At 46.0% G+C, this 12758-nt stretch overlaps 1 protein-coding gene across 4 annotated transcripts in view; it reads right to left on the bottom strand.

The window, feature by feature from the left end:
- The window catches only part of RFX3 (regulatory factor X3), a 555440-nt gene that overhangs the window by 99118 nt on the left and 443564 nt on the right, over positions 1-12758 (bottom strand). For all 4 annotated transcript variants that reach the window (XM_069228385.1, XM_069228414.1, XM_069228395.1 and 1 more), the window contains one exon: positions 12545-12664. In XM_069228385.1, coding sequence (XP_069084486.1) covers positions 12545-12664 — 120 coding nt within the window. The remainder of the gene's footprint in view (positions 1-12544; positions 12665-12758) is intronic.

Genomic DNA, 12758 nt, shown 5'->3' with positions numbered 1-12758 from the left:
ACTGCAATGGCGGCCTCACATTCCAGGAATGAAGCCTATAAGATAGTTTGTTCCTCTAAGAGCAGTCATTTCTTGTGAATTTATCATGAGCGTATTGTAAGTGAAATGGCTTCTCCTGTCATCAAACCGTCCAAGATTTATCTTTCTAAAAGGGACTCTTCCATAGTTTCTGCTTCTGGCCTAATTGTGGCCGTTAGTGTGTGTTTGAGTTGTAGGTATTTAAATGTCTGAGACTCATTTAGCTCATATTTGGTTTGTAGATGGGTGAAGGATACTAGTCTATTTGCATTCCATGCCTCTTTTAGGGTTGGGATGGCTATGGCATCCCATTTCTTGAACTCCTGGAGTGTCACGTTGTGTTCATTGTATGCCTACCTATAGTAAAATCCCAGGATTGAGCTTGTTTTCCATTCTATTTTTTTGTTCAGCTTGTCCCATGCTGTAGTTATGATACCGATGGCAGGGGTGGTGCAGTATAGCAGTGTTCCACCATATAATACATGATGTATTATATGGTGGAATGCCTTTCTAGGCCTGTGTGTGACAGACCATTTTGAGAGTGGGTTCCTCTAGAGGTAGGTATGGCCACTAAGTATTTAGCTAAAATTGAGTCACTTCATAATACTTCTGGATATTAGGGAATGCAATGCCTCCTCTGAATGCTGATATTTGCTTAACACTATCCAAAGAGTTTTCTGGATCTGCTAATGTATAATATTAATGAGATCCTTTCTTCCCACTTACCATCCCAGACCTACCTCCTTAATTGGGTGCCATTTTTGTATCTATTCTGCTATGGAGGGATTCTGTGGCTAAAGCAAAATGTATCTGGGATAATGAGCATCCTTGTAATATCTGTCTGAATATTATGAAATTCACTAGAGAACGGGATGCACAATGCCACTGAATCAAATGTTTAGTGGCAAATAATGCACCACAGCAATTAGTTCATTTACTTTAGTAGCTGCTGCCAGGTTATTATGAAATGTCCTTATACTAAGCTAACTGGACCTTTGTGCATAAAACCTAACTAATGTGGGTATATCAAGTACATTATTACTTCATTTAACCTACTGTCTAGTATTTTTGCCAGGATTTTGGTTTCACTATTAAGCAGTGTTTTTGGATAATAACATACGCATGTGTTTCCCTTCTCTGTGAATCACTGCTATTGCAGCAGCTGTTAAGTTTGCAAACAGCTCCCCTTTCGTACTTGCTTACAGAAACATGCCATGTAATAGCTTAATTATGGACCTGGTCTTTTTCTTTAAAAAAAAAAAAACTCCATTGGGAGCCCTTTGGGGCCAGGGGGTTTACCAGGTTGTTCCTGTGTTATAGTCATCTGAATCTCCACCTTAATGTCTTCCTTCAATTTTTGTCTTTACTCTCATGTTGTTCTTTTGGTGTGGAAATGTAGGATAAATTATGTTAAACCTACAGTACTATGTGAAGTTTTAAATTTATAGACCGTTCTGTTGTTCTTTTTTTAAACACTTCTTTATTGTTTCTAAAACAGTGAGGAACACAATATTGAGCATCAACATCACATTATTGTTGAAATCATGATCAGAACTTAATACATTCTTACATTAGACATCTACATTAGAAGAATAGCTCCACAACATGCCCCAACACTTCCCTCTATTTTTCAAGCCAACACCTTGATTTATACACATTCTTCTGCCTTGGAGCAGCAGTCCATTCTATTGGTCCATTCTGCCAAAGTGGGAAGGAGGTTCTAGTTAAGCTTCAGTGGTGTTCAACATCCTGCTTTGCTATGAGTAAACCCAAATCCACCAGAAGTCATCCAATCGTTCCCACCTTCCCCCCATTTGTCAACAGGACCAGTAGTATTATTTTAGTCTCCAGTATAACTGACCTTCCCACTACCTGAGTCAGGATGGAGCAAATATACATCTGGTATTACTGCATAAACGGGCACACCCAAATTGTGTGAAAAAAGGTACCCAACCCATATGTAGACCTGAGACATTGGGCTTTGAAGTCATGTTTAATTTTGCTTATTCTAGTGGGGCAATAATATAATCTGTGTAGTTTTTTTTTATTTGAATAAGCCTTAGATTAATTGAAACTCATGGATTCCTGAGGGCTGTCTCTGCTTTAGCCTAATCTTCATCACGTAGAGGGCTGACCTCATGCTTTCATCTTTCCGTCAGTGCCCACATGGGTTCTGGAGCAATGTTAACTAATGTGCAATATAGTTAAGAAATGTCCTTCCTACCTAATTCTGACACTGTGATCCTTGTTTAAAGAGAGGTAAATATTCTGGGAGGGCCTTCAGGTCTTCCTTGTGTGCTTCCAGGGTGTGCCATATCTGCAAAAGTGTGTATTATGCAATCTTTGTTGGTCTTCATGGCTATTTAACTTTTACAGGAATTCCCAGACTAGTCTCTGGTTTCATAGTTCCCTATATCCACAGAGGTAATATATTTTAAGAGCATTGGTAGTTTCTGCCTTGTAGTCACCTTTTTTCCCCTCAGTGGAATGGTGTGTATAGTCTCTCGCTACTTGCAATATGTCTTGCGCTAAAGAGTTCTCCCTTTCTTTCATATCTCCCATTTCTCCTGATGTTAACTTCCTCTCATCATTGTTTATAAGTCTCCCAGAGTGTTTCAGCCCATTCTACAGTGCCCGTATTTTCAGAAAGCTAGTTTTCTGTAGCTGCATTCAGTTAATCGTGGATAAATCTTGGTTTATACAATACACAACCATGGGTGACCATATTAACATTATTTTGAAAGCACATTAGACTGGGGTACCCTACCTAGTTTAACATATACAGAAAGCAATGCACTTCTCTAGTTTGCCAATGTCTAGACTGTTATGCCCACAGAAATAATAATTGCTTGCCTCTCAATGTATTGATCTTTCAGAACAGTTTGATTGGAAGGCAAGGGTTCAGAGTTTTCATCCTAAATTTCCACAATATGGCTTTCTTAAAACACATCATTACGTCATTACATTTGGTGAATCTCATTTTGCTCTAAATATAGGCAGGTCTTTGGAAAATGTTAAAAATTGGGTCTCTAGTTGCCAGAGGTATGCACCCTGTCCAAGTAGGGACCATAACCCTAGTCAGGATAAGTCACAGCACAACCTTAATCATCCTGTGCCCCCCCCTCCAGTAGCCTGGGACAGAGCAGGCAGGCGTAACTTAGAAGACAATGTGTAAAGTGTGTGTGCAATAATTCATACAGTAACACAGCAAAAACATCACAAAAAGTACTCCACGCCAGTCTAGAAAAATAGATAATATTTATCTGATTAAAACGCGACCAAAATGACAAAGGTCCAATACACACAGGTCAAGATATCACTTTTTAGAGGTTTAAGTCTTAATCCATAGGAATTGTTGGATGTACCTCGTTAGCACAAAGTACCTGGGAATGCGTCAAAACAAAGATGATGCAGGCCACAGGGGAGGTGATGCGTTGATTCTTTGCTCACAGGTGAGATAATGCATTGGTTTCCGGACACACAGAATCAGTTCCTTACTGCTGTGTGGGATTGATGACAAATTGACATCCAGGGACAATGAATGTAAAATCCAGATCCGCTGTGATGATGGAACCACGGTGAAACAGGCATTGCATCGATTCTGCAGGTGGTGTGTCAATTGTTCAGCCGCTAGACAGGCGCTGTGTTGATTCTACAGGCATTGCATTGATTTTTCAGCCGCAAGACAGACGTTGCGTCGATTTTTCTTGATATGGTACATTGAGAAGTGGATTTTCTCTTTTAGGTGAACTCTTTGATGGTCCTGAGACTTTTTAACAGGAGACAAGCTGACAAGCCCTTAGAGATCACTTGTGATGGGAAGGCAAAGTCCTTCCAGCAGAGTCAGGGAGCAACAGGCATCAGAGCAACAAGCAGAAGAGCAGTCCTTCCAGAAAAGCAGACCAGTTGAATCCTTTGGGCAGCACTGCAGTCCTTCTGACAGGGTCCAGTTATAGGTCCAGAAGTGTCTGATTTTAGCAGGTCACAGACCCTATATATATACCAAAGTGTGCCTCTGAAGTGGAGGAGCCTTCAAAGAGTGGTTTTGAAGGGCACCAGTTCCCCTTTCAACCCAGTCCTGTCTGCCAGGAGATATGTGAGGAGGGGGGTTAATCAGTCCTTTGCGTGGGGTCAAGCCACTAACCTTTGAAGTATAAGCGAGGGCCCCTCCACCCATCCTGCCAAGGAAGACTCATCAGTATGCAGATGAATGCAGAAGCAGCTGCAGTGTCCTAGGTTTATGGCTGTCTGGGTGGAATGCACAAGGGGAGCTGTCAACTAGCACAGGCCAGACATGGATTGGAGACAGGCTGTAAGGCACAGAGCAGTACATGCAGAGAAATGCCTACTTTCTAAAATGGCACTGGTAAATCCAACTTCATCAGTAAGCAGGGTTTCTCACTATCATTCCAACCATACCAAACATGACAATGCCGCTCCTTTCAGATCAGAAATAACCACTTAAAAGTATATAAAAAGGGACCTTGGGAGTTTTTCACTACCAGGACGTGTAAAATGTACTTACAAGTACATGTCCCACCTTTTACTTACATATCACCCTACCCTTTGGGCTACATAGGGCCTACCTTAGGGGTGATGTGTAATAAAAGAGGGGTTTAAGGCTTGGCAAGTAGTTTTAACTGCCAAGTCAAAGTGGCAGTGAAACTGCATACACAGGCCCTGCAATGGCAGGCCTGAGACGTGGTTAAGAGCCTACTTATGTGGGTGGCACAATCACTGCTGCAGACCCACTAGAACCATTTAATTTCCAGGCCCTGGGCACATATAGTCATTTTACTAGGAACGTTTAGGTAAATTAAATAGGCCAATTGGGTAGGAGCCAATGTTACCATGTTTAGGGGTGAGAGCACAAGCACTTTAGCACTGGTCAGCAGTGGTAAAGTGCGCAGAGTCCTAAAACCAGCAAAACTGAGATCAGAAAAATGGAGGGAGGCAGGCAAAAAGTTGGGGGAAGACCGCCCTAAGGCTGTCTAGTCTAACAGGAAAAAAATAATTCAAAGAGTCTTGTTCTATGGACATCTGTCAATTCAGAACTTTGATCCACGCATGAGTCAGCAAGTGGGTTGAACTTTGTGAGGTCCACTGCCCAAGTCTCATCAGATAGTAAACAGGCACCTTCCATAGTACTTTGTAAGGTCCATTGCCAAAGTCTCCTCTACATGGAGGCTAGGAGGCGGGCACCTTTCACGGTACTTCCTAAAGCCCACTGCCCAAGCCTCATCTGCTGCTACCACTGCAGAAAGCTGCTTATTCACATTTGTTTTGTAGATTTGGTGGTAGCTAAGAAGGGGCCTGGATAAAAAAGCTGTAATACATGCAGCTGAAGACTCTTCCCTGAGCCTTGAGTTGCCTCTCCAGTTATACGGCTAAGATTTAGCCCTGAGTCACAATGCCTGCCTCTTCTATCCACAATGATGAATAAACCTATTAGTTACAAATGTGAAATGGCCGGGTGTAGATAAAGGCAAGAAATGCACCTGGGGATTTTTATCCAATCAACTTCATATATTTAGCAGTTTTGCTAATTAAGCTTTCGCTTAGGAAAAGAAGAGGCAGATGAACGAGTTACTTACCTTCGGTAACGACTTTTCTGGTGGATACATTAGCTACCTGTGGATTCCTCACCTAATGAATACTCCCATGGCGCCAGCATTCGACGGAAATCTTCTTACTAGTCTCTGCACGTCGACGAGGACGTCACTCTAGCCCACGCGACGCCGTCTGACGTCATACAGGCAATAAGAGGTCCTCGACGACGTGCGGACGTCAGTACCAATCATTTTTTACGTGCATGAGAACAACCAGGCAATGCAATGAAAGAGCAAGGCAACATCCCATTACATTGTAAAAATACACAACATTGCATGAATAACTGTAAATCTTTTATATATATATATATAACTCTCTCTTTTTAAAATATATATACACATCAAGTATATACACAAAGATATATACATATATACATATATAAATATAATATATATACAACATCTATTGCACCCTCAAAGACCAAGAGGAGCGTACTCAAGGATTACTTGGTAAGACCAGAAAGGCAACGGGGAGGCGGGTGGGACCGTGAGGAATCCACAGGTAGCTAATGTATCCACCAGAAAAGTCGTTACCGAAGGTAAGTAACTCGTTCTTCTGATGGATACAACTACCTGTGGATTCCTCACCTAATGAATAGAGTCCCAAAGCAGTACCACGCCTGGCGGTGGGTGCCTAAATGGTCAAACCAAGAAATCCTGCAGCACTGACCGTGCAAAATGGCCGTCCCTTCTAACCTCAGAATCCAAACAGTAATGTTTTGCAAAAGTGTGAAGGGACGACCAAGTTGCGGCCTTGCAGATGTCGACCACAGGAACAACTCTGGCCAAGGCCGAAGTGGCCGACTTAGCTCTGGTGGAATGAGCTCTAATGCCCTCAGGAGGATCCTTCTTTGCCAAAGAGTAACAGATTTTAATGCAAAGAACAACCCACCTGGATAGTGTTCTCTTGTGGACTGCCTTTCCTCTCCTCTTGCCCACGTATCCAATAAACAGCTGATCCTCCAGCCTGAAATCCTTTGTTCTATCAATAAAGAAGCTCAACGCTCTCTTTATGTCCAGACGGTGCAGTCTTTCTTCCTCTTTGGAAGGATGAGGCGGAGGATAGAACGTGGACAAAGTAATTGCCTGAGCCAAATGGAAGGGTGAAACAACCTTCGGGAGGAAAGCAGCCTTGGTCCTCAACACCACCTTATCCCCATAAAAAGTTGTATAAGGGGGCTTTACTGATAAGGCCTGCAACTCACTCACTCTCCTTGCTGATGTTATAGCTATCAGGAAGAATGTTTTTAAAACCAAATACCTTAAGGGGCAAGAATGCATAGGTTCAAAAGGGGACCCCATAAGGAAAGTCAGGACCAAGGACAAATCCCATTGCGGCTTAATGAATGGCTTTGGAGGATATTTATTTAGAAGACCTTTCAAGAATCTAATAACAATAGGGGATTTAAATAAAGATGGTTGGTCTGGAAGACATATGAAGGCTGACAAGGCCGATAAATAACCCTTAATGGTAGCCACTGCACAACCTTTCTGCGCTAGAGACAGAGCAAAAGACAACACGTCCGATAGATGAGCATGCAAAGGATCAATCTGCCTCTCTCCACACCACGCAACAAATTTAGACCATCTATTAGCGTAGATAGATTTAGTGGAGTGTCACCTGGCCGCTAATATAACATCCACTACCTCCGGTGGGAGAGAGAAGGAACTCAGGTTGCCCCGTTCAATCTCCAGGCATGTAGGTGCAGACTCTGGAGGTTGGGGTGTAGAACCTGCCCCTGCGACTGCGAGAGGAGGTCTGCCCTGAAAGGGAGACGGAGCGGAGGGCACATTGAGAGTTGGAGAAGGTCGGAGTACCATACTCTCCTTGGCCAATCCGGAGCTATTAGGATGACTAGAGCCCGGTCCTGGCGAATCTTCCTCAATACTCGAGGAATCAAGGGTATGGGAGGAAACGCGTAAAGCAACCGGCCGCACCAGGTTATTTGAAACGCGTCCCCCAATGCTCCCTGCATCGGATACTGGAGGCTGCAGAATAACGGACAATGCGCGTTCTCTCGAGTGGCAAACAGATCTACCCGAGGAAACCCCCACCTCTGGAAGATTAAACGGACTTGATCTGGATGGAGACGCCACTCGTGGTCTGCCGAGAAATGGCGACTGAGACTGTCCGCACGCACGTTCAAGACTCCGGCCAGATGGTTTGCTATCAAGCAAATCTGATGGTCCTTTGCCCAGGACCATAGTCGAAGAGCTTCTCTGCAGAGAAGGTACGACCCCACTCCTCCCTGCTTGTTTATGTACCACATCGTGGTAGTATTGTCCGTTAGGACCTGTACCGACTGACCACCAAGGGAAGGGAGGAAGGCCTTGAGAGCCAGACGTACAGCCCGTAACTCTAACAGATTGATGTGAAACATCTGTTCCTCTGGAGACCAAAGACCTTTGATCTCCAGATCCCCCAGATGAGCTCCCCACCCTAGAGTGGAAGCATCCGTTATGACTGTGGCCACTGGTGGCGACTGCTGGAACGGCTTTCCTTGTGAAAGATTGTTGCTTGCAATCCACCACTTCAAATCCACAGCAGCATCTCTGGAGATCTTGACAGTACTCTCTAGATCCCCTTTGTGCTGAGACCACTGCCTTCGGAGGCACCACTGAAGAGCCCTCATGTGCCAGCGAGCATGCGTGACCAACAGAATGCAGGAGGCAAACAGACCGAGCAGACGAAGGACCTTGAGGACTGGAACTACCGCTCCATTTCGAAACATTGGAACCAAATCCTGAATATCTTGAATCCGCTGAGGCGGAGGAAAGGCCCGACCCAATGTTGTATCCAGTACTGCCCCTATGAACAGGAGGCGCTGAGAGGGCTCTAGGTGAGATTTGGGCTTGTTCACCGAAAAACCCAGGTCGAACAACAACTGGGTTGTTGACTGCAGATGATGCGACACAAGCTCCGGGGACTTGGCTTTGATCAACCAGTCGTCCAAGTAAGGGAATACTGCTATCCCCTTCCTTCTGAGTTCTGCCGCAACCACCGACATCACCTTCGTGAAGACTCGAGGTGCTGAAGTAAGACCAAACGGAAGGACCGCAAACTGATAGTGCTGCGATCCCACCACAAACCGGAGATACTTCCTGTGTGACTTGAGTATCGGGATATGAAAGTAAGCATCCTGCAAGTCGACAGACACCATCCAGTCTTCCTTGTTCAACGCCAAAAGCACCTGTGCTAGGGTCAGCATCTTGAACTTTTCCTGCTTGAGGAACCAATTCAAGATCCTCAGGTCCAGAATTGGTCTCAAACGACCATCCTTCTTGGGAATCAGGAAATACCTTGAGTAACATCCTCGACCCCTTTCCTGCTCTGGGACCAACTCCACCGCGCCCTTTGAAAGGAGGACTTGTACCTCCTGTTCTAGCAACAGGAGGTGTTCTTCTGAACAATAAGAAGGGCGGGGCGGGATGAGGGGCGGGAACTCCCGAAAGGGAAGGGTGTAGCCTTTTCCCACAATACTGAGAACCCACGTGTCCGTTGTAACAGTCTTCCATTTCGTGAGAAAATGCTGTAATCTTCCCCCTACAGGAGAGGAGTGAGTGGGAAATGGCGGAAGCCTAAGGCTGCTTCCCCTGCTGCACCCCGCCAGAGGATGAGGAAGAGGCAGAGTGCTGCTGAGAGGCTCCTCTGGTGCGGACCCTACCTCTCCCCCTAAAAGATCTATAGGGATGGGAAGAGGCAGGTTGCTGATATCTTCCCCGAAAGGAAGAGGAGGAAGAGCCACGCCCAAATCCACGAAACCTCCTGAAAAATCTGGAAGAGGCCGTGGCAGAAGGAGCTTGGAGCCCTAACGACTTAGCCGTGGCCCTGCTTTCCTTAAAACGTTCCAAGGCCGAATCAGCCTTGGCCCCAAACAGTTTGTCCCCATCAAACGGGAGATCCAACAATGTGGACTGTACATCCGCAGAAAAGCCCGAGTTACGGAGCCAGGCCTGTCTCCTTGCCACCACAGTTGTGCCCATTGCTCTGGCTACCGAGTCGGTGGTATCCAGTCCCGTCTGGATAATCTGGGTCGCAGCAGCCTGGGCATTTGAAGCAAGATCCAAAAGACCCTGGGGAAGCTCTGTAAACGATGAGGAAATGTCATCCATCAGAGCATGGATATACCTCCCCAGGATACAGGTTGCATTAGTGGCTTTTAACGCCAGACTGCAGGACGAAAAAATCTTCTTGGACTGCGCCACTAGTTTCTTAGAATCTCTGTCCCCAGGCACCGTCGGGAAAGAACCAGGCGCTGACTTGGATGAACAGGAGGCCTGCACCACCAAGCTCTCCGGCGTAGGGTGCCTAGATAGAAAACCAGGGTCAGTCGGAGCCGCCCGATACCTCCTGGCCACGGCTCTGTGAACTGCTGGGGAAGATGCCGGCCTCTTCCACACCTCTAACACCGGATCCAGCAGAGCGTCATTAAATGGCAAAAGAGGCTCCGCCGCAGCTGAGGCCGGATGTAACACCTCTGTTAAAAGGTTTTGTTTAGCCTCCACCACCGTCAAAGGCAGGTCCAAAAAACTAGCTGCCTTCCGTACCACTGCATGAAAGGAAGCAGCCTCCTCAGTATATTCTCCCGGGGACGAAAGATCCCCCTCAGGGGAAGTGTCCAGCCCACTGGCCGACTCCAGACCACGCAGCCCATCACCCGAGTCCTCTAGCTCTCCTTCCTCCAGGGCTCGTTGGTACTCCTGCTCCTCTAATACACAGAGAGCACGTCTCCTCGAATGAAGTCGTTGTTCAATACGCGGAGTCGACAATGCCTCCGCCGAAGTCGAAGATCGGCGCCGATCTTCAGAAGCCACCGACGCCGCATCCGGCGCCACAGGTAACTTCGGCGCCGACGAAAGAGCAGCTGAAGCAGATGGACCCACCGGAGTCACAGGCCGAAATCCCGACGTCGACGGGATGGAAATCCCCGGGGCCAATCCTTCTGAAGCCACCGGAGCGGCCACCGGCGCCGACACTGGCGCCGAGCCCACGTTCCCAAAAGGGAGAAAGGGCATAAAGGGTGCCGGCCGAAGAGGCGCAGGATCACCCAAAGAAAAGGCCAAAGGCCCAGCCGGAGCACCCCCTGGAGCCATCTGTTGGAAGATGGCATACATCGCATTCAAGAATGCGGAACTATCAGCTCCAGGGGTGGGAAAAGCCGGATACTGAGGTGCCTGTCTCGGAGGCGACCCCGATGCCGGCCTCGACGTCTGCGCCGGAGAAAACACCTGAGGCTCCAATACCTCAATCACCGACGCCTGTCCAGGTGAAGTTGGAGACGCCGGAGAGGGCAACGGCGTCGAAGGATGCGGCGTAACCGTGGGACTAATCTCCCATGTCCTTCGGCGCCGATCCGAAGACCTGGAACGAGTCTCCTTCGAATGACGCCGAGATTCTCTACGGCGCCGGGAGTCTCGATGACGCCGATGTCTTGGAGAAGAAGACTTCTTGTGATGCTTCTCCTTCGATTTTGCCATAAACAGCTTCGCCTCACGTTCTTTGAGGGCCTTCGGATTCATGTGCTGGCATGAATCACAAGTCGAGACGTCGTGGTCGGAGCTCAAACACCAAAGGCAATCGGAATGAGGATCCGTCACCGACATCTTGCCTCCACACTCACGACAAAGCTTGAATCCAGACTTTCTCTGCGACATTATTACCACAGCGAAAGACTACGCAGCAAAAATACACTGTAACCACAAAAGTAACAGTTGCTCCCTCGAAGATAACCGTTTCGAATGCACGGAAAAAAGGGAACTGACGTCCGCACGTCGTCGAGGACCTCTTATTGCCTTTATGACGTCAGACGGCGTCGCGTGGGCTAGAGTGACGTCCTCGTCGACGTGCAGAGACTAGTAAGAAGATTTCCGTCGAATGCTGGCGCCATGGGAGTATTCATTAGGTGAGGAATCCACAGGTAGTTGTATCCATCAGAAAATGACAATGCTTCACGAAAACAAATTGTATGAAACCCAGGGACATTTTGTTTGACTTAAAATAGTAGTTTCAAATGATTTGAGTTAAGTTGCACAAAGGCTGGGACAGAGAACGATTCAATTTCTATTTGGCTAAATAGCACAACCCTCCAGACTATCCACCGTCTAAGCACTTGTGAAGAATCAAATAAAGGCAACTGGTGATGGTAGCCAAAATACTTATGTTTCCACTGCCAAGCAAAACTTTAGATGCCAACAACTTAATCCACCAATATGACTTAGAAATAATGAACAAATGATAATATCAACAACAGACGTGTATGAAGCCATGATATATGTCAGAAAATGCCAAGTTGTCACAATGGAAGATATTGTCTTTCTATTGCTTACCACACTTGTGGCCTTGTCTGCCCCAAACCACCCACCGCTACATGAAATTGAAAATAAAACAACCCCCACAAAGAAGCTAACTTTAAAAAAATATATATATAACTGTTACCGTCCCAAGAAACAGGGTCATCATGGATATTAATCAATGGAAGTGCAATCCAAATATTCCACTGAAATCTTTGCAATCAGTTTCACAGAGTTTGCGCCCCCAGTTTCGAGGGCAAGGTATAACCTGGTGATGCGGATGACATGGGCATAAGGCATGATGATATAATCAAGATGAGTAAGTAATGCAGACAATACAAACCTTAACAGCACACAGAAATCATCAACAAATAATGAGTATCAAGATGGCTTGGTGGACTAAAGTCCTAAACTTAGAGGATATGTAAATAGAAAATATTTTAGTGCTGTTCTTTAATACTAACCCCAATCTCGCAACAGAATGTATACATTATAGTGCGACCTCCACTGATACATGAAGCATCACGGTGGCTATGTGCGAAACAGAGGAAAGTAATACAAATGGAGGTAAAATAAAAATTAAACAACAAATATGAACTTCTTTCACTTCACGCAATGGACATTACCTTTGTTTCTGCTGCATGGGCTGCTGTCTCATAGCCATGTATTGCATGTCCTCTTGTAGTCGATTAAGAGGGGAGTCTGGCTTGACACGAATCCCGTAGTAATGGTATTTAGAGTTCCCCCTTAGGACAAAGAAAGAGGCAGAAAAGGCATTACATCTATAAGCAACCACTATGTAGACTTTACTAAGGTTTTACAAATTACCCAATTCTGTTT

This window comes from Pleurodeles waltl, chromosome 1_1, assembly GCF_031143425.1.
Source record: "Pleurodeles waltl isolate 20211129_DDA chromosome 1_1, aPleWal1.hap1.20221129, whole genome shotgun sequence".
In the NCBI taxonomy this organism is placed as follows: Eukaryota; Metazoa; Chordata; class Amphibia; order Caudata; family Salamandridae; genus Pleurodeles; species Pleurodeles waltl.
This window is presented reverse-complemented; position numbering and strand designations above follow the sequence as displayed.